General features: G+C 55.3%; 1 protein-coding gene across 4 annotated transcripts in view; it reads left to right on the top strand.

The window, feature by feature from the left end:
• Positions 1-21,283, top strand: part of GRIK3 (glutamate ionotropic receptor kainate type subunit 3) — a 168,152-nt gene that overhangs the window by 131,429 nt on the left and 15,440 nt on the right. For all 4 annotated transcript variants that reach the window (XM_090056718.1, XM_090056715.1, XM_090056717.1 and 1 more), the window contains exons 11-13: positions 6,527-6,750; positions 13,794-13,912; positions 18,074-18,291. In XM_090056718.1, coding sequence (XP_089912844.1) covers positions 6,527-6,750; positions 13,794-13,912; positions 18,074-18,291 — 561 coding nt within the window. The remainder of the gene's footprint in view (positions 1-6,526; positions 6,751-13,793; positions 13,913-18,073; positions 18,292-21,283) is intronic.

Here is a 21,283-nt window from a genome sequence, read left to right as displayed (position 1 = left end):
CTGCTGCTTGAGCCTGACATTGAGGAGAAAGCGGGAAGCAAGACGTGACGCTGCGCTCCAGCACCTGCGTGTCCGGCGCTGGAGCAGCATCCAGGAGGGGGCAGGGGCAAGGGCGAGGGGGGCAGGCAGCGCACCGCAGTGCCTTGAGCTCTGGTTTGCAGTCAGACATACTGGGCTCTAGTCCAGCGTCTGCCACTGACTTGAAGGGATCTTCTGCAAGTCCCTCTGCCTCCCCAGACCTCTGCGTCCCTTGCCTGTCTTGCCCATTTAGATAGTAAATCCGTTGCAGGCTCTCATTACGTGCGAACACAACCCCTGGCGCGATGGGCTCCAGGGTATTTCAGGACTCATCACAGTATTGCTCTCTGAGGAGGATCCCCGTGGGAGAGAGGAAACAAGTGCTTGCCTCCCCGGGGGCTCGCAGCACCTGCAGCAGTGCTTAATGTTCGTGTGCAGGTCAGAGCTGAGCGTACGCCCGGCTGTTTTCTTCCATCATTCAGCACCAGTGTTACATGCGTTCGCTGACCAAGCAATGTTTGCATTCGCACCCATGTTGCAAGAGCAGCCACGAAAAGCCAGGTCTGGCCCGTGCCCACAACTCCTGCAATGGCCGGGGCAGGGGCAGGGGCAGGGGCAGGGCAGCTTTCGGGACCGTCCAAGCCCCGCTCTCACCCCGGCGTCTGCACCGGTAAAGGGGGGCTGGCCCCCATGCCTGGTGGGGGAGAGCCCACAGGAGGCCCCTCCCAGTGTCAGATAGAGGGGAGTTGAGGTTAGAAATTAGGATAAATTTTCTCATGAGGAAGACAGTGAAGCACTGGACCAGGCTCCCCAGAGAGGTGGGGGGTCTCCATCCTTGGAGGTGTTTAAAGCTTGGCTGGATGATGTAGTCGGGGCTGGACCTGCTTGGAGCAGGGGGATGGACTAGATGCGGCTCCTGAGGTCCCTTCAACCCTCCTCATCTGCGGCTCTATGACTGACCGAGCCAGAGAGACGGAGCCTGGCGTCTCCCCAGGAGGCAAGCAGGGAAAGGAGGGGGGTCACCGATTCTGCAGCCAAGCCGGCACGTGGTGGTAATTCGGGAGCAAGGACGATGCAGCTCGTGCCTCGAGGAGGTTACGGGGCGAGTGAGACGGGGCAGGCCACGACCTGGCAGCAAGCGCAGCCCCGGGCAGGATGGGGGTCATCCCGCTGGGGGTCGAAGCAGGCTGGGAGGAGGCGAGAGGGTGGCACAGGTGAGCCGAAAGGCAGAGACGGAGGTGAGGAGGCAGAGGCCGGTCAGAGCAGCGTGGGAGGACGAGCGCCGCGGCCGCAGCACGGCAGGACAGCGGTCCGAGCACGCCGGCACCGGAAGAACAACTGTGCAGCCAGAGCGTGCGCGATGTCCCCATATCTCCGGCAACACACACACAATTAGCTTGTGCAAATACCTAGCTCAGGTTGGCTTAATAAGTGCCGCGGCATTTCAGTTTCCTGAGTCAATATGTACCCTGGTGCCTGCTTTGTTTGCCAGCCCGGCTGTGAGCAGCTGTCACGCGCCGGCTTCAGCCCCGCGGGGTGGGGTAGGGCAGGGTTGTTGCCGTTATAAGAAGGCCCGTGTTACCCCGAGTCTCAGTCTGGCAGGAGGGGAAGCAGCAGCGCCAGGCTGGGAAGGGGGGTCGGACGCTGTCCTGCGCAGGCTGTCGAACACCCCCTCCCTTCTAGCTGTGTGTGACATTCATCACCAAAGGCGCGAGGGTCCGATTCGTAGCTGGGAGCTGCTCAGTGGGGTCCTCGAGCAACGCCTTGGCCTCAGAGCAACTGGTTTTGCCCGCGCTAAGGGAATTCTTGCAGCTTCCCGTCGCTTCTCGGCCTCTTGTGGGCTAGCATCAAGCGTAGGGCGTCTCTGAAGGATGCTTGCCTGTAGTATCTGGGAGCATCTGAATCCCAAGACCTGCGGCTTGGCCGTGCAAGTAGGATACCTGCCGATGGACCGGGGAGCATCCGAAGTCCCAGGGTGACGGGCCTGGGGTGGAGGATGCTCGCCAGTTGCAGCACCACACATGGAGTTTGGGATGACTGCAGTTCTGCCCGCTCGATCGATACGGTTTTTGGAATGGTTGAGTTTTGCTCAAATTGATAAGATTTGGAACTAATTTGGCTAATTTGACATGGAATACAAAATATATGAAAAAAATTCTTGCAGCTTCTCCTGGAGCAGCTCTAGAGCCTGTGCTTTGGAGTAGAGGCCTTTGCTATGGGGAGGGGCCCACAGAGGAGACTATTTTCCATAGGGGGGAATAACCCCCGCCAGCACACCTGAAGTCCAAGAGGTTTCTTTAGCACTTTCCATAGACGTCCACGGCCAGAAGAGATAGTCAGTCTGACTTGCAGCACAAAGTAAGCCAGAGATTTTCACCCAGGGGTCCCTGCCTGCAACACTCAACCTGTGATTGAGCTGGACCATGTGTTTTGTATGGGCTAAAACGCTTCACATTTGCTCCGGCAGCTAATTAGTGTTTCAGAACCAGATGATGGGTGAGCATTGCGTGTGGACATTCAGTACTGAGCGTGCCTGGCAGCGTGCAAGGCAGCGGTCAGAGATGCAGGCCTTGCCTCCTGGCGCCTGCAATATAAAAGGGATGAGTGACATTAGCTTGCGGGTCTCCATGTGCCCCCAGGGAGGTGTCCGGGTCGAGCACGCCTGCAGGGAGAAGTGGGCTGGAGTCGAGCCGTGCAGCACATGATCTCTGCCCCGGGCCCGCGGGGCAGCACTTCCACACGGAGGGGTTAGCAGCCGTCGCTCTCCCCGCCTCTGAATGGCACGCATGCATAAAGGACCTTTGGAGATGGGGCACTCGCATAGTGCTAGACCTGAGGCTTCGCCGTTTCCAGCTGCAGGGACAAGCCTGGGCTGGCGAATCCTCTTTTTGTCCAGCGTCGGTTCATCCCTGGAGCAATTTTTTTAAGCTGCCCGATGAAACAGCATGGGGGGAGCCTGGCTGTAGGGAACAGATGGGTCAACATTACAGCCTGCCTAGTCTGCCTGGGAAAATTAGATCCTGTGCTAGCTTGAGTGAGGAGACAGGGCAAAGGGACAAAACCAGTGTGAAACTGTGCTCCTAAGTGGCCCAGGTCGGTGTTTAGGAGCAACTGGCCTGTGGCATTTACACCTGAGAATCTGGCCCCGGCAGTGTTTGAGTCCCGTAGCAAATAGCTTGCTCGCAAAGCCGGGTGGACGATGCACACTCCCGCGCGGTCGCAGACACTGCTCTTGGCTGCTGCAAACGCCTGTGAAGCACATGAACCTGAAGGGCAGGGAGTCCCTGCCACAGAGGAGACCTCCTCCGCCTGCAGCGGCAGAGCCACGTCGCCGGCTCCGCGCGTCGGCAGCGGTCACGCTGGGAAGCCGAGCGTGCGCTGCAGGCCCAGGGCTGCCTGCATCCCCTGAGCAGCCGGCTGGGAAACAGGCTTCCTTCAGCTTTTGGGAACACGGGGCAGGCCCTGCTCGTGCTCTGATACCTTCATCTCCGAGGATGGATTTCACTGGCATTTGGAGGCTGAGGCAGCATCCGGGGCAGAGTTTAGCTTAGCCTCTCCAAACTCACCCAGAGCCCAGGCTGGCCTTTCTGCCAAAAGTCCCGATTTCTGCTGTATTAGTCTCCTTCATCTCGTTAGGTCCCTTCGAGCACCTCCCTTGTCTCTCCCGATTATCAGAGCAGCGCCTGGCGTCCCCAGGCGGCGACGAGACCCCTGCTCTGGCGGTGCGGCAGGCCCCCGCTCCTGTCCCGCCTGCACGGCTGCAAACAGCAGTTGCTGGAGGAACAGCTCGTGCGGGGTATCTTGAAGGTCCTGCTTCAAGTAAAAACCCAGGCAGCAGGACGGTGGTGACACCACAAATACATAACTAAGGGCTTGCCTGAGCCATGAGCCCCGGTCGGCTGGTTTGTGGTTTATGCTTCACAACTGCTTTGGATCCCGGCTGAACGACTTTGCCCGTTCCTAGCGGCCAGGCAGCCGGTGGCCTGAAAGGGCTTCTGGTATTTAGTTTTTCTTTTGTAATGTGCTCCTCTGAACTCTGAATGTGCGCACAAGGATGTTAATGCAGGCATTACCTAAAAGCAAACAGACTACCAGAAAAGGCCGGGACCTCGCCTTTCAATAAAACCAGCCACCGAAGCCATGCAAATAGCTTCTTCGTGTGAAATACACGGTTGTGCAGAAAGCCAGGACAAAGGACATGACCCACTGAGGCCCCATTTACAGCTTAAGTGGTGCTTAGGCCTTACACTATGAATTTCACCATTAATTAGCTGCAGCTTTTCATGGGAGCTGTTGCCAAGACGGGACAGGGAAGAGGAGCAGGGTACGAAATGCATCACCTTGTCCTTCCCATGTGGCGGTCGCGCACCACCCTGCTCCCGCAGCCCCTGCGTCTCGGCACTTCGGGGCTTCTGTATGCAAAGCCTCTCTGGTTTCATCCTGAAGCCAATGGTGGGGAAAGAAAATGAACTCTCTGCCTCACGCTGCTAGGATATTACTTCCTGCAACTTAATTTCTGGCCTGGCCTCCCTCTGTGACACCGTGTACTTGGAGCAACATTGAGATGAAGGCCAGAACGCATGTCCTCTGCGGCGGACGCACTTGCTGGCTGCTAAGTGCTGTGCTGCAGGAGGAAGGAAGGTCACAGACACCTTTTAGGATGCTGTGAAGTATAATCTTGCTGACTGCTGATGAAGGCTCACCCATTTCCGAGCAGAACCCGTGCAGGAAAAAGCCCCTGCAAATACAGCACCCGCCTCTCCTACATGCCGTCTTCCTGCACCGAGGATCAGCTGAAGCTGGGCAGGAGAGTTGCTAAAGGTGGTTATTAAACACAGAGCCCAGCACTCCTCTGCAAAACCCAGGGCCGGTCCGAGCAGGGCCCCCAGAAAACTTGAGCTAGTGTCGTCTCATCGCGTACCTGGCCTGTGTCGCGGTGGCCCCCGCACCTCGACGCGTTGCTTCCCATCGGTGGAAGATGCTTTTGTGAATTCAGTTGTAGCATCTGCGCCTCTCACCCCACCCTGAAGGGCTGAGGGTAATAGCTGAGCCACGACAGGGGGTCTGAGTGCATAGTTTCATAGTTTCATAGTTTGTAGGGTCGGAAGGGACCTGAGCAGATCATCTAGTCCGACCCCCTGCCATGGCAGGAAAGAGTACTGGGGTCAAACGACCCCAGCAAGATGTTCATCTAACCTCCTCTTAAAGCCCCCCAGGGTAGGAGCCAGCACCACCTCTCTTGGAAGCTGGTTCCAGACCCTAGCCGCCCTGACTGTGAAGTCGCGCCTCCTGATATCTAGCCTAAACCTGCCCTCTGCCAGCTTGTGACTGCTATTCCTGGTCACTCCTGGCGGTGCTCGGGGGAACAGGGACCCCCCAATGCCTGCTGATCCCCCCTGAGTAGTTTGTAACAGGCCACAAGATCCCCCTCAGCCTTCTCTTGCGGAGGCTGAACAGGTTCAGGTCCCGTCGCCTCTCCTCGTAGGGCCTGCCCTGCTGCCCCCGACCATGCGAGTGGCCTCCTCTGGACCCTCTCCATGCTGTCCACATCCCTCTTGAAGTGTGGCGCCCAGAACTGGACGCAGTACTCCAGCTGCGGCCTGACCAGTGCCGCACAGAGGGGAAGGATCACCTCCCTGGCCCTGCTCGAGATGCATCTGTGGATGCACGACAAGGTGCGGTTGGCCTTCCTGACCGTGTCCCCACACTGCCGGCCCATGTTCATCTTGGAGTCAATGATGACCCCCAGATCCCTTTCCAAAGCCCTTGGTAGATCGCGGGAGTCTTGCTGTGCGTTTCAGTGGGGTCCAGACCAGAGCGTCCCCGAGCTCCACCAAAGCCCCGACGTGCAAAAGCCTGGACAGAGTCTGCACGACACAGGGGAGCGGGACAGCAGAGACCGCAGCCACGGGGAGGGAGGCTGGGCTTCGGGGCCTGCAAGGGACCACAGTCCGATCTGAGGGGGCTCAGCACCACGCAGGATTGGGGCCCCCGGGAGGCGGAGGGGCCAGCCAGCGAATGCAGGGTCTCTCCTCCAGACAACCCGCGCAGGGAGCCCAGTGGTCGCCCTCGGGGGGGGCCGGGAGCCCGGGTCCTGCTCCTGCCACCCGGCTTCGGTGTGCAAGTCAGCTCCACCTCCCCGTGCCTCGGTTTCCCCTCCCACCCTCTGTCTGTCGTGTCAGCGCTGGGGTGCCTCTCCCCGGGGTCTCCCAGCCGCGGCCTCTCCCTGCGTCCAGCACAAAGAGTCAATGGCCAGCGGGTCCCTGCACTGGGGGAAGGGACTCGTCTCTTGCTAGCCGAGTACTTTCCCCATCTCACCCCTTGCCCCCAAATCCCTGCCCCTCCTGCAAGGAAGCCGGTCTCGGCGTGCACCTCACCCCTGCTTTGAGCTCGGCGCGATGCCAGGCCGTGCCCAGGCGGGGCATCGCCGGGGGAGAGCGCTGCCGCCTCGGTTTCTAACAGCTTCTTTCTCTCTCCCTCTGTCTCTCTCCTCCGTGTCGCCGCGCAGAAAGCGGATTTGGCTGTTGCTCCTCTCACCATCACACACGTGCGGGAGAAAGCGATAGACTTCTCCAAGCCCTTTATGACCTTGGGGGTCAGCATCCTGTACCGGAAGCCCAACGGGACCAACCCCAGTGTGTTTTCCTTCCTCAACCCCTTGTCTCCCGACATTTGGATGTACATCCTGCTCGCCTACCTGGGGGTCAGCTGCGTGCTGTTTGTCATAGCCAGGTAAGGGGCGCCCCGCGGCCTGGCCGCCATCACGGACCACCTCCGTCGCCTCCCCCGGCGTTGCGCTGCACGGGGCCGTGGGACCCACCCCATCCCTGCGAGCCCACGTGCTACACCAGCTCCATCACTGCAGCTGCCTCTATCCCTGCACCTTCTCCTTCACCAGCCCTCCCTGGCCCTTCCCCTCCTCTGGAGATGGGCATCCCTCCTGCCCCTGAAGCATTTTCATCTTCCATCCCCAAGCCTTCAACGTGCAACCTCCCTCCGAAACCTTCCCCGTGTCAAGAGAATAGCAAGCCCGTTGCTATGAATCTGACAGTGCGACTGTTTACAAAATTAATATGCATCTAATTAGCATGTTTAAAAGCTTCCCTATCTTTAAAGGCAGGGGGGATTTGCATGCATTTGCATGCGTTATTGATTTCCTACAGCCTTTGTGGAGCCGCGCAGCCCAGGAACGTGCAATCCCACCGCCCGCGCTACAAGAACACAGTATGCACCCCCCAGGGTGACGACGCTCCCTCCATGGCCAGGCACATTTGCAGCCCCTTGATGCAGCAGGCAGGTGTCTCCTGGAGGCCCTCATCCCCATTAGCTCCCCCTCTCCTCTTGATCAGTGTCCCTAATGGAGTCATTTTGCAATGGCTTTGCTTCTATTTTGTCCGCCACTTATCCATATTTATGGGACCCGAGGAGAGCGAGCTGCCTTGTTTTGCTCCTCTGAAAGGGTCCTTGGGGTTTGCTTAATGCAGCCTGCAAATGAGTGGTTATGGCCACGCTCTGCTGTTTATCATTTCAAAGCAGGGAAATGGAGAGCGCGGAGAGCACCCTGCGCCGGCACGCCTGACGTGTGGCTCTGCCGGATGCCTGCTCCCCCCGTTACCCCGCTCCCCCCATCCGGGGCTGGCTGGGGAACGGCCGCCTGTGACACTGGTCCAGGAGGAGGCCCTGGCAGGGTCCAGTTTCCCGCTGCCCCCATTACTGCATAGGGCTGCTAGGCTGGGGGCTAGACTTGGGGGGATATATCCTGTCCCCTGCAGCATGCCCGAATGTCTAAGGCAAAAGCAGAAGCAGGTGGACAGAAAACATGGAGGTGGGGATTTAAGGGACTGTCCTGCTCTGCAGTGACAAGCACGAGACCCCGCAGCCCCGGTCCGTCTATGTCCTATTACACAGCGAAGCCCAGGTCATCACTTCCAATGGGGTGAATGCCCCCCTGCTCCCCATGTACTAGCTCCAGGCACGGGGCAGAGAGCCATCAAGTGCGTGAGTCCCAGGGGCTTGCAGGGCATGCTTTATGCCTCTCTGCCCCTTACAATCCCAGCGGCCGGTCCGTGCCAGCTCTCTGGAGCACCTCAGCTCCTCCGAGAGCTCACGGGAGGGTGCTTTTCTACACGTGCCCCTGCATCCCTGGACATGCCAAGCAGGGATCGCAGGAAACGCTATCTCCCTGCCCAGCTGCAGTTTGCAGCTGCCCCAACGTCCTCCGCAGCATTTGGAAGCGATTATCTGGGCTTTTCTGTGCAATACCCTAATGGTGCTGAGTGGCGGTTGTCAGCTCACTCTGCTTAGCAAGCAGAATATTTGTTCTCTGCAGAACATCTGGGACAGCCAGGCAGCTACCTGGCCTGATTCCTCCCCTGCAATCAGGTCTATCAGGTGCAACTCCCCTGAAATCCAAGGACACGCCGGCCCCAGCTGACTGAGACTGTGTAAAAGCTTCACGCGTACATGGGGGAAGGTCTCTTCTTTCCTGCCCTCACAATGAGCCTCAACCAGGGGAAGATGCGAAGCATGCAGCTGGCCCGTCGGGGCTCCAAAGCGCTCTGCAGACATCAGCTCAAGCACTTTGGGCAAGGACCATTTGCTGTTTTGTGTTTGCACAGCACCTAGCATGTGCCAGGCCCCTAGAAACACTGCCACATGGGTAATACAGCAGGAAAATAACTGCCCTGGGGTCATGCCCTTTTGCAGGTGATAGGAGAGGCTCAGAGCAAACTGAAATGAGGGGAAACAATTAAATAAAGTGCAAACATCTTGTCCTTATGAGCCACCATGGGGACCAGCCCCATCTGAGTGACCATGACGAGAGGTGCAACCAGAATCTCTCACCTGGAGCCACAGGCGCCTCGATAGGAGTTTACACAAGGTGAAAAACGATTGGGATTGCTTGTACGCTATGCCCCTCGCCCCCAAAGATTTGCAAACCAGAGATGGGCCCAACCGCAGCACTGCATCCCGATCCAAAGAGGATGACATGAGGCAGCGTCTCTCCCAGGAGCAATGAACAGCTGGTGAATTTTATCCCACCCGCGGCAGAATTTCAAGAAGGGCTGAGATGTCCCCGTTTATCATGTGTGTGTCACGCAGCAGCCCGGCACAGCCGGCATTCGTCTCCTGGGACATTGCCATCGCTGTCTGATGCTGCAAGGGCGCTTGGCGGGGGGGCCAGAAGGAAGCGCACGGTTTGCTGCATTATCAGCACCCCTCCTCTGCTGCTGAGTCCAGTGGGAGTGGGAGTAGGTCCTTCGCCATTTGGCCGCATGCCAGAGAGAAGGCACGAGATTCTCAGCAGGGAGAAAAGCTCATTTGGGAAGATGAACGCCAGCTAATTACAAACAGCAAAGCATTCATTGCAATGATTGATGGTGCTACTCTGCTCCGTGTCTCTGCTAACAGCGTGGGACATTGCTAGATGGACTCCATTGCCACCATGCATTCGATTGCTTGCGTGTCTTGAAACTGGAATTCAAGTGCATTTCCAGATCAACGCGTGTATTTATCTTTCCCAGTTCAGAGTGGGGACCTGCAGCACCCAGACCCAGCCCCTCCCAGGCTCCGTGCATGCACTGCTTAAATCTGCACGGAAAATCCTCTGCAAGAGTTACTGAAGAAAGGCTCCACGCATCCCCTAGAGGCAACTTGCTGTTTGCCCCGGGGTGACGTGCAACCGTGGCGCTGAAGAGGAAAGTCCAGATTTGCTCTGCAGACGGCGTGCTGTGAAACAGAGGGGCCTGCCTAACCAAACACACGGGGCTGGGGTCGGCTCGCTGCCCCATAGCGATGTGCACAGAGGGATCCCAGTGCTCTGATCCGCAGCTGGGGTCAGGTGCCTGGACAGGCAGCTCATGATCTCTGAAACCCTGTTTCCTCATGGGACTTATAAAATCCCTGGGGCAAGGGTGCAAAGAAACCCCTGGGTGGGATGGGCTCGACGAGTGCCAGCTTGACTATTGCCTTGGGCTCCCTGTGCAGACTCCGACGCATGGGTAGGAAAACCCAGCCCATGGGAGAGCAAGACCTCCTGTCCGCCACCTCCTGCCATGGGAAGACCACCCACTTCGGCCGATCTCTTCGCTGTGCTGGATTGTGGGGGCTGCAGGCACTGACGTGACATCGGCAGTGCCAATGCAGGACTGGCAGGACCGTGCCCGTTGATGCGTTGCTGTCAGGGTGCTGCATATGCCAGCGGGCCAAACCTCATAGCCCCCAAGTCCTGCAGGGCTGCTGGAAGCTGGTGGGCTTCCTTAAAAGAGTCAGGAAATCTTTGAAGCTTTTTCTTTGTTTCTGGAACTGCTTTGAAAGAGAGATGAAGCAGCCGCTGGACGCTGGGCTCAGTGGTCTCTGCCCGTCCTGCAGCTGCCCTTTCCCATCGCAACCAAAAAGTCCTGGCTGCCAGTCAGGTACATTTAATAATGCCTCCTATTGCCCTGTCCTCGGACAGGCGGGGTAATACTATCACAACACCTGTCACCGACCAGCAGGGACTGGGACGGGAATTACCAAGGAGTTAATTAGGGAAGGGCCGTCAGTCCTGCTTCATTTCCAGCAGTATCCCTGCTCCCCTGGGTTTGGACTGGCAGGTCGAGGCGGTGGCAGCATCCAGCTTTCAAGCAGGAAATGGTTCCCTCTGGAGCCCAAGCTGCTGATCAGAAGAGAGGCCCTTGCGACTTTCAAGCAGCCTTGACCGTGCGGAGATCAGGAGCCTTTTCCCCATCGAGTTACCGGCAGATTGCAGTAATTTCCAAACCCCATTTGAGTGACTTGTTCTTTCTAATGATAAGGCACTGCCCCTGCTGTTTTTTCCCCCATCTGTAATGTCCCATTAATGAATTTCTACATCTAGGCTGTACCGGCATGAACCTTGACACAGGCAGGTGGAGGGCTGGAGATATCCTGGGGAAAATGCTGGTTTTATTTATTGCATCCAGGTGTAATGGAAACAATATCTGCTCTTGACCCCACTGAGGCCTCACAAAGTCCTACTCTCTGGAGGAAAACACAGTCAAAATAACCAAGCCTTAATTCAAAAACATGAGTCTCGCAAACGAGGCTCGGGAGACCGCTGCGGCTGCCATCATCATAGGTCAACGCCACTTAAAACCAACTCAGGGACTATTTAGAGACAGGCAAAGGACGCATTTGATCCATCACCGCTTTTAATCAGTCTCTCGCTTATTGATAGAGCCGCTGCCTCTAACCACCCAGGTCCCCAAAGAGCCCCGAACGCTGGTGGGACCGAGCGGATTCGCGGCGGTCATTTGTCTGGCGACGCTCAGCCAGCCGTGCGGCCAGGGGCTCCTTTTGAACGGCTGCCTGTTGCTCCCAGGTTTGCACAGCCCCAGATTGCTGCTACTCCCAGCATCCTGCCCGCAGGGCTTTTTAAGCAGACATTTTAATCTGAAACCAGAACCATCACTGAGAAGCTTCTCTGGAAATGCAGTTTGGCCTTAAAGTGCTTTGTGTCAGATCCCTACCTTTCACAGGGCCTGCCCTGAATTGCTTTCCCGTTCCCTTCTCAGGAAAGAAAAAAGCCCCCCCTCCACCCCCAAAAACAAAAGAGACAAAAAAATTATTGTATTTTTTCCCTGGTCCATTTTATTTAAACCCTGCTCCTCTCGCGGCAAGAAGGGAAGCCTGCTTGGGACAAATCCTGCATATTATGGGTGCATTAGATGGGGAGGAAAGACCCTGAAACCTTTCCCTTCATTATAGCTCCACTTCCTTTAATGGCCCCACCAGCCTTTCAAGTACCAAAGTCGTTGTCGCTGCTTTGCGGTTTCCTGAATATTTCTCTATAATTTGAGCCGTGCCGGTAGATTCTCACTCCGAGACCTTGAAGTTGTTCAGCGTGTCATCTTGTCGGGCTCATTTGATCTTCCCGATTCCCCTTCCATTTCATATTTCCTTTCAATTGGCAGCCCAAGGAAGGTTTTCATCTCCTGCTCGAACTCTGCTTTTATTCAAGAGCTGCGGCTCGTACGTGAAGTTTTGCATACTCCCAACATAAGGCTCTGACCAAGCAGGGCCCAACACATTACAGGAACGGGCCATGTTTCAAGCCAGGTTTGATTTCAGAACAATTTTACCTTCCTTTGTTATCTTTCCTCCCTTTGAAAATGCAGAAGAGAGATGGATGGATGGATGGCTAAAGGACAGGCTTTGACAGGCAACGGGCCCCAGCGTGGCATATTGGGCAAACACAGGATTTGCTACCCCAAATCACTTGCAAGAAAAGGGAAGGAAAGGCAGGATTATTATTGCCCCCTGCCCTCGCCCCCCTTCAAAGGAGCACCCTGAGGTCCCTGACAGAGCGGGGAGCAAAACCCCGGTGCCCGCACAGTCCCATGTCCCAGGGGCCTCAGACACCCAGGGCTGGAAAGGGCACAGAGATGCGTGTCCCCGGCACGAGGACGCTGGGCCCCTTGCGGGGCTGGGCAGCGTGGGGAGCAGCCCAAAGGATGAACGCTTGTCGTCCCACTTTAGCCAGACAGGCATTTCCCACCAAAAGAAAAACCGATTTGTTCCCACAATGTTTTGAGGGCTCTCGCTGGGAAATCGTCTCAATGACCACACGCAGACACGGGCGTGCCGAGCACAGCGGAGAGGGACGGCTTTTCTCGGGCGTCAGGTTTCCCGCGAAGACCCTGAATCCGAGGAAAACATCTGATGACAGTGAAACCAAATTGTCCTGGCAGTTTTCAACAGGGTGGGGGGCAAGGTCATTCCCCAGCAGGGATGGTCTGGCCGATTAAATACCTTTTACCTGCACAAATATACTCCGAGCCGCACGGCATATTCAGGCCTTCTTATATGCCACCTAATCCATGCCTCTGTCAGCGCAGAGCTGTTTCCTGCAAGTCGTTGTCTAGTGCTTTGTCCAGTTTAGTTTTAAATTGCCCAAGTGATGGACACGTTAATAGAGCAGGCTATATGTACACGCACAGCTGAGGGGAGGAGGCGAGTCCCTTTCTGCAAAGAGCTCCATTATACGGTTGTTTGGCCCACAGTCGTGCTTGGCCGGCTGGATTGTCTCCCCACGAAGCGGAAGGACGGGATGTCTCCCTGAGCCTCGCTGCGCCTGGAGGGGACTCTGGGTGCGGGAGGGAGGACACTGCCCTTCTGTTGCGGGGTGGGTTTTGGGCAGGATGGGTGCTCAGAAGGAAGCGGCAATGACGGCAGTCGGTGCGGTGGGTTCGGGAGCCATTGAGCCATTTCTGGTTTGGATGCAACTGCTGCAAAATCTGAGACTCTTGGAAAGCACAGCTAAACCGCTCCAGAAATAGGAGCGTTGCTCTCGCGGACCCCCCCGCCCACCCCGGGTCTGGCACATCCCGCCCTGGCACTGCCCCGGAGCGCGGGGGGAGCGCGTGCGTGCCGGGAGAGCCCCGGCCGTGCTGGACGACGGCTGTGGGCAGAGGAGCCCTGTGCCGGCGCGTGCTCAGCTGCCCCATCCCGCAAGCGTGCCTGTGCCCCTCTGCGCCCCACCGGCCTCCTGCTCCCTCCCGCGTGGCTGCACGTCCTCCACCCCGACCTTCACACGGGCCCGAGTGGACGTGCCTCACAGAGGCCTTGCTTCTCCAGGCGCCAGCCCCCCCGTGATGCAGGGCACGGAGCCTGGCCCCGCGTCTCCACCCGCGCCACGAGCTGGGCGCCGGCAGGGCTGGGCAGCCCCCCGCCCACAAAGGCTGTTTCTTCCCCGTCCCCTGCGGTGTTTGCCGGGAGACACCCCAGCCTCACCAGCTTTCCCTGTGCCCCCGCAGGTTCAGCCCATACGAGTGGTACGACGCGCACCCCTGCAACCCGGGGTCCGACATCGTGGAGAACAACTTCACGCTGCTCAACAGCTTCTGGTTCGGGATGGGAGCCTTAATGCAGCAAGGTAAGCGCGGCTCGGGCCCGCTCTCGCGGCTCGCGCACCCGGTGCTGCCTCCGCCTCGCGCGCCTCGCCTCCTCTGCGCTCGTGTCGACCAGGAGCCGGGTCAAACGCGGCCGCGCTTGTCGAAGAACAAGCAGGAGGCGTAACGCTTCCAGCACCGCCCGGGCCGCCACGAAGCCGCGGAGCGGGGAGAGCGGCTCCGTCACCGCACGCTGACAGGCAGCGACATTGGTTTTGAAACTGCGGCGTTTTGTCTCTTAACAATTACAGAAAAGCTTGTCAACACCGGCTTTTGTCTCCCCTGGAGAGGCGGGCGGGTGCGGGAGCGGGGAGATCTCTCTTCTGACAGCTCACGGTACCCGCCGTGCTGTGAAACGTTTGTCTCTCCCGTTACTCTTTCTGATTGAGATGTACCGTACGCACGCGGCTTTGCTCAGATGGAGCCAGCTCCCTGGAGAGGGTGAGCGAGGTTGCTGGTGTGCATTGTGCACAATCCCGGGCTTCGCACTAACTGGCTGCAGGCGGGCGGGCGTGCGCGCACCAGGCTTCCTGGGGGGAACGAGACCGGAAAGGGGTTAATTAGATAAACGCCCCAGTGGAATTAATCTGATCAATGGAAAGCAGCCATGATTTGGAGGTCACAAGGTCCTGGTGACTCTGCTTGGTATTATTCACTCTCCATGAATTTCATTTTCGTTTATGGGCATCTATTCGAGCCGTGCTGTGTTGTTGGCTTGGGAGCTTGCGGAGCTGGCTTGGAAAAGTAAGGAGGGATAGGAAGGGGAGAGAGGACGTTAAAACCTGCGGGAGAAAGACAAGCAGCAGGACCGGCCCAGCCCAGGACACAAACCCAGCCACGGCAGGGTGAGATCTGCTGCGAGGTGTCGCCTTAGCCGTGCTGGTGCCGGAGCAGGCTGGAGGCTCGAGACCTCCTGGGGCACAGGCAGGGCAGGCAACTCCCTTGCACAGGAGCCCCTTGATGAAGCCCTCGCCTCGCGGGGCACAGCGCAGCAGGCCGGGGTCTGAAGGCCACGTGGCCGCCCCTGCCCCATCGCCCACGCTCTAGAAGACCCCTTTCCCGGCCGATGTCTCCTCATCCTCCAAGGTCCAAAGCAGGCCCCCGGGCTGCGGGTCCTGCCAAGCCCACGCGGCCCGAGCAGGCGCTCGAGGAGGGGCGAAGGGGGCTGCGTGTGCCGGGCACTGGGAGGGGACCCGGTCTGGTGCTTCACCACCGGGTGCTCTGCCCGAGGGTGGCAAGAAGGAGAAACGCTTCTGCTGCCGATGGCTTCTTTGTTAACCGGTGCGACGTGTTTTCCAGCGTCTACCGAGGGTGCACAGAGCATTAAAGGCTCCGGGGAGGGAGGTGAAAATCTGAATGCCTAGAAAGCAGTAAGCAGACTTATTAAATTGCAGGGTCCCAACTTTCAGCCAGGCCTCGGCCTCTCCTGGCTTGCTCTGGGCAAAGACTAGCGCTGGCCTCTCAGTGTGTTCATTGGGGTGCGGAGCGTCCCACCGCGCAAAGCTCGGCACAGGGCCAGGGCAGCCCAGCAAACCAATGAATTCAGAAGTTGCATTGCTACAAACACATCCCTGGGTCCTTGGTGTCAGTAATTCACAATATATTCCTAGAGGGCTCCAGGGGCTTCCTGTTGCAGCCCTGAGATGATGTGATGGGTGGCACAGAGATCAATGAAATGAAGTCCTACGACACGTACTCCCAAATGCCTCCTTCCATCCTTTGCAATGGAAATGCTTCTCAGCTGAGCCTCCCAAATGGTCTTTAGTTTCCTCCAGGCCCCTGCGTGGCCTCTGCATACTCCTACCACCTTTCTGTGGCCTGGTCTTGAGAAAGCCCCTCAAAATACCCCTTGACAAAAGCACTGCGAGGAACTTTCCTGAACAGCCCTTTGATAGTCACTGTCTGTGTATTATGATGGCAGGGGCTTTCCACATAGAAAGGATGGATGGGCAGGTACATGGATGGATGCATGGATTTAGGAGGAGAGCAGAGGAGAAAAAAGACAATTTTCTTGATTGGTCTCTTCTGAATTTCAGAAACAAACTTTCAGAGTGAGCAAACCAGATGCCTGAGTCTGCCACGGCCTTGGCGTGGGATGGACCATGTCAGAGACCCAAAAGGAGACAAACTAAAGAAGGACAAGGAAATCCCAACCTGATGGGAGCCCTTCCCTTTGCTGAAACTGAGCTCCCAGAGTGGTTCACACTAAGCTGTTTTTCAGGCCAAAGGGGCCAGTTTTCCAGTAGCTGGGTTGGATTTGTTTTCAAGGCACTAACCCACCTTGACCAAAAATGGAGCAATTTTGAGCTAGGAGGGGAAACAGGGCTCAGTCCCAGGACGGTGCCATGCAGGAGGGCACTGCAGGCCATGCTGCATCTCTGAACCTGCCCTGCACAATGTGCCCATGATCCACATTTAGAGCAAGGGAGCCTGCAAGGACCGGGAGCCCCTTCCCCATCCCGCTGCGCTCCTAAGAGGACCTCACGTCTCCTCTGCTCGGCCGGTCCGACCCGTTTGCCCCTTGCTGAGCAGCATCGGGTGCAGTGCTCCCAGATGAGAGCCCAGGTTCTGCCTGGAAAACACACAAGGTTAAAGTCACTTCAGATTATGAATGAGGCCTTTTAGCGTGACTTAGGCTTACAAACCCTGCAGGCTCTGTTGCAGCAAGAAGACTTAACGCTATGGTGAAACGCGCCTCACCAACTCAGCTCAGTGAGGGCCCGGCCCAAAGCCCAGCAGAGCCAGTGAAAAGACCCACCATTGCACTCATAGCCATGACCATTCACATCACATCACATCAGAAACATGTTGTTATTCAGCCAGAGGCTGGGGGTACCCTGTCCTGTCCCAAACCGATGCAATCCCAAGGATGAAATAGGGCACGATTTGCTGTCCCAATTGCACGGGTTTGTTTGGTGAGGAAGAAAATTTAGGAAAATGATGACCCAGGTGAGCCCAATTCAGGAGCAGAAATAAACGAGAGGTATGAAGCGTGTTACCCCGGTCATTCTGGTCTACTGGACATCAACGGTACCCAGGCCGTTAGCCTAGTGGCTCCTGCAAAAAATGCTCTTCTGGACACCTGTGCTGGCAATATTGCAGCGAGTTATAAATATTTTCCCTGGAGCAGGGATGCCCCCATCAACAATGTTGGTATCAAAGAGGGTGGGTTAGCAGAATGAGCCCTGGATCCCGTGGGGACAGCCGTGTTGCTCCTAGCTCAACTCTACGTCGGAGATGACAAGAGAGCAAAGCTGTGCTAGTGTCACACCATCCCCGTTTCACCAGCAGGCAGTGAGGGCAGAAAATGTACTTGTTGAAAGCTGAATCAGGACCACCTTGCACCCAGAGTGGGATTTCACTATGTTTTGTGCTCTGTTTTAATACCATGTGGCTTAACATTGCCTCGTACGGCCCATCTTCCCTTGCAGGTTCTAGGTCAGAAATGTCCTCTGGCTGCAATAGCTTCAAACCCAGTCATCTTCCCCATCTTTAACAAGTATCTCAGGTGATTGCAAAAATAGCACAGCCCATTTAATCCTTCCTGTCTGCTCAATAAAAGTCATTCCAGACCTGTTACCCCTTTCATGCTATAATAACTCCTCCTGTCCCACCTCCAGCTGCTGTTCAAAGTACCGGACCATAATCATTTCCCTCTTTCACTGTTTGATTTTATTTTTTATTATTTTTTTAAAAAGCCTTGTGTATTTGAACACTCTCCCTGGAGTGAGTGCTTTGAAAAGTAATCCGTATAAAAGCAAAGCGCTTTTTAAATGGCAGAACAAAACACTCATAAAAGTTCACAAATGGCTTGCTATTTAAATCTGATAAAAGCAGCCGAGTTAATTACTTCGGTTTGAAGGTTTCCTGTGAATTGTGCACTGTACCCAAGGTCAGCAAGAAAGAGAGAAGAATTTTTGGAAATGCTAAAGGAAAAAAACCCCAAAAGGCCCCCGATTTCCTTGCAAGCAAGGCGGCCAGGTAATGTGTGTGAAGAGCCGTTGGCTGAAGTTGTGTAGCTGTTACAGCCTGACAATGTGGCCTGGTGCTTGAAATACATATATTGGTTTCTTGCCCCGCTCTCTCCCTGGGGTGTTTACCTTTCCTTTTCTTTTCTTTTTCACGCTGCTCTGCTCATCCCCCAGGGTCTGAGCTGATGCCCAAAGCGCTGTCTACGCGGATCATCGGCGGTATCTGGTGGTTCTTCACGCTAATCATCATCTCTTCCTACACGGCCAACCTGGCCGCCTTCCTGACCGTGGAGAGAATGGAGTCTCCCATCGACTCCGCAGACGATCTGGCAAAGCAAACGAAAATCGAGTACGGCGCTGTGAAGGATGGAGCGACAATGACCTTCTTCAAGGTGAGACCCCTCATATGCTTCGCCACTCCTGGCGGAGACGCCAACACGAGCAGCGCCTGGGTTGTGCGCTCAGAGCAGCGGTCCTCAACCTTTGTAGACCCAAGGCACCCATCGCCAGACTGGGGGCGCCCGCGGAAAATGCCGACTCTTCCTTTTCTCTCCCCCCCTTTTTTTTTTGACTACAAAAAAAAATAAAAATAATAGAGCATTTTTTTTCTTTTGCAAAGAACTCAGAAAGACCACACCAGGTCAGCATGGTTTTAACAGTCTTGATTCCTGTTTGAAATCTCCAGGTATGTCTTGTGAATCAGGTTTGCACACCCTAAGACTGAGTGAACATGGTGCCTGGGCACCCTGGTAGAGCATCACTGTCTTAGACCGATGAGAGTAAGACCAGGCAGGCATCTGCTAGGCCGGCTGGGTGGCTCTCGTCCTTGGGGACTGGTCACACTTGCATCTTTGCTAGGCCTTGTCTGTCCCACTGCGTCACTCAGACTATGGAGCACCCAAAACCCCGTCTCCCAGATGCTAATAGGTATGTATCTTAAGGCTGAATTGCACTGATATTATGGCTTCTGAAACAGGGACCTCCACTCCACGCTGGTTCAGATGACCCAAGATGGAAGATGCATTCCCACATCAAAGCAGAGCTTCTGTCTTGTTATATAAATACACACACACTAGTCCTCCAGAAAGTCTTATTTCCTCCAGCATCTTCCTGACCTGCATCTCTTCCCTGATCCCTCGGCTACTTCTCAGTAATGACTCTCTGGAGCCCTTGAAGATAAAATGATTGGCTTCCAAGTGAATTCAAAATCAAACAGAAAGAGAGAAGTGGAGGGGGAAAAAAAACTAGATCTAGACAAATGCTATGCATCCTTTCCACCAATATTTTTAAGGCTATTCAGTCTTCATGGAAACACTGATGTAATCAAGTATTATTAGTACAAAAGCTCTCTGATTGCAATTTTCTGCAAGCCTTCCAGACAGCAAGGGACACGTATTGAATCAGGGGCCAGAGGCACCATCAGATGTCTGATATGCCCAACCACCCCTGCTCCAAGAGAATAAAAAAACAGCGAGCAGCAAAGGTATCTGAGGCCAAGGCTTGCTCATGGTTCCTTAATGCACAGAGCAGATTTTTAATTCTTTGTCTTTGTCCTTCGTTAGGAGCATTGTGGCATTTACCAACCTAATTTGCAATGAATGGTGCTTTGTTTGTAACCGAGCAGGCTACAATGGGTAATTGTTGCCTGGGCCTCTTGAGCACCCACTAATAGAACTACATCTTTTATACATCGTGAGAATAGGTAGAAAATTACATTCAAGAGAAGAGCTGTCCATTTTCAAACACAAAAAGAGGTGAACTTCATTGCATAAATTATTCACTTACCACTATGTTGCAGAAGTTTGATCCTCTAGAGAGATCATTACCAGGAATTATGGACTACTAGTAAGTAAAAGGCCCTTAAGGTCTGCCTTGGGCCTCTTAAACGCTAAGCTTGTGTAGTGCCTGACTATTCCCGTGCTACAAAGTTCTTGTAATAACTGCACCCTTCTCCCATTCCTAAATAGAGCAGGGCAGGTGGCTTGTCATCTACCTCTAATAATAGGTCAGCTGCGCAGCACAGATGAGGCTTAGGACTTGCAAGAAACCAGAATATTTCCAGGACCATTCTACCATGATCTCCAGAAAACAAGTGAACAGAGTAATGTCCTGAGAAGTACAGCGTTGCCCTCACCCCCATTTCGGGAAGCTGGCACTGTATTGTGCCATGCCGTCCGCTTGCCCCTGGGTACCAACCGGCATTCCCGACCGCGAGGGCCTGAGCAGAGAGGTCTGAAAAAGGAGGGATTCCCAGAAGGACGATCGTCCTGTCTCAAAACTGCCCCCCTTTAAACTCCCATCTCCAAATCGGCCACGCCATGCCTGCCAGCTCAGCTCACATCCTCCCCCCAACACCGATTTCAGAAGGCACAGGGTGAGGGAAGTCCATAGAGAGCAACCATCAGCTCATTTCTGGTCAACCTGGCAACACCCAGAACAGGAACAGGAGGCCAAGCACGCGCCGCACATGCGAGAAAGCACAAACTAGCCTTGGAGGGACTTCACTCTGCTTAGCCACCAACCTCAGAGGTTTCCACGCTCTCCATCACACTGCCTCTCAAACCCAAAGAGAAAGAAGCAGTAAGTAATTGTCTCCTCTAATAGGAAGTGTATTAAAGAATCGGTAACCCAAGAGACACTGTCACTCAGGAAATCCTAGAACAAGAGCTAACAGGATCTGGGGAGCAACGCGTCCAGCTGGCGTTAATAGCTAATCAGACGCTAAGTGCCTTGGAGGAAAGGATGCGAGTCGAAGGGAAGGGAAGGGAGAAGCAGACACCCAACGAGCCAGGGGAGGGGAACCGGATCCACTTTGTCTCTCAGCGATTTCCTTTCCGATTCTGTGTTAAAACTGGTAGACCACGCCTGCAAAAACTCGGCAGCACAGTGCCACCAATACACTGCAGCCCACCCCGAGAAGGAAATTACATTAATTCCTTCAGATTAAAGGGAACTTTATTTCAGAAGTTGTCCGACACCGTGGAGAACATGTAAAGAGCTCTCACATTTTACAACTGCTTAGAAGATGAAAATTAATTGAGAGATTTAAGAAGGCCTTTGAAACCACAGTTGGGTTGTAAAAGAATGTGTTATGGAGAGAGAGAAGAAAGCAAAGGAAAGGGGGGAAATTATCTGGGGGAATAGGGTCCCTAGCAAACATGAGTTTCTGGTTGGTTTTTTTATTATTATTGTTAAGTTGTGAGGATGAATTTTAAGTACGCTCAGACGAGGGAGAGGCTGGAAATGGGAGATGCAGACTTGTAGCCCGTGCTCCTGGTAGGAATCTGAATCAGGCCAGCGAGTTCGATGCCAAACCAGAGGCTTCGCTGCATCGGCGCCGAGCACGACAGGGTTGTGACACCCCAGGACCGCTCAGTGACCGAG

This window comes from Crocodylus siamensis, chromosome 7 (assembly GCF_052110815.1).
Source record: "Crocodylus siamensis isolate JL-2025a chromosome 7, ASM5211081v1, whole genome shotgun sequence".
NCBI lineage: Eukaryota > Metazoa > Chordata > Crocodylia > Crocodylidae > Crocodylus > Crocodylus siamensis.
Note: the sequence above shows the minus strand (reverse complement) of the source record. Positions and strands in the feature narration are given on the sequence as shown.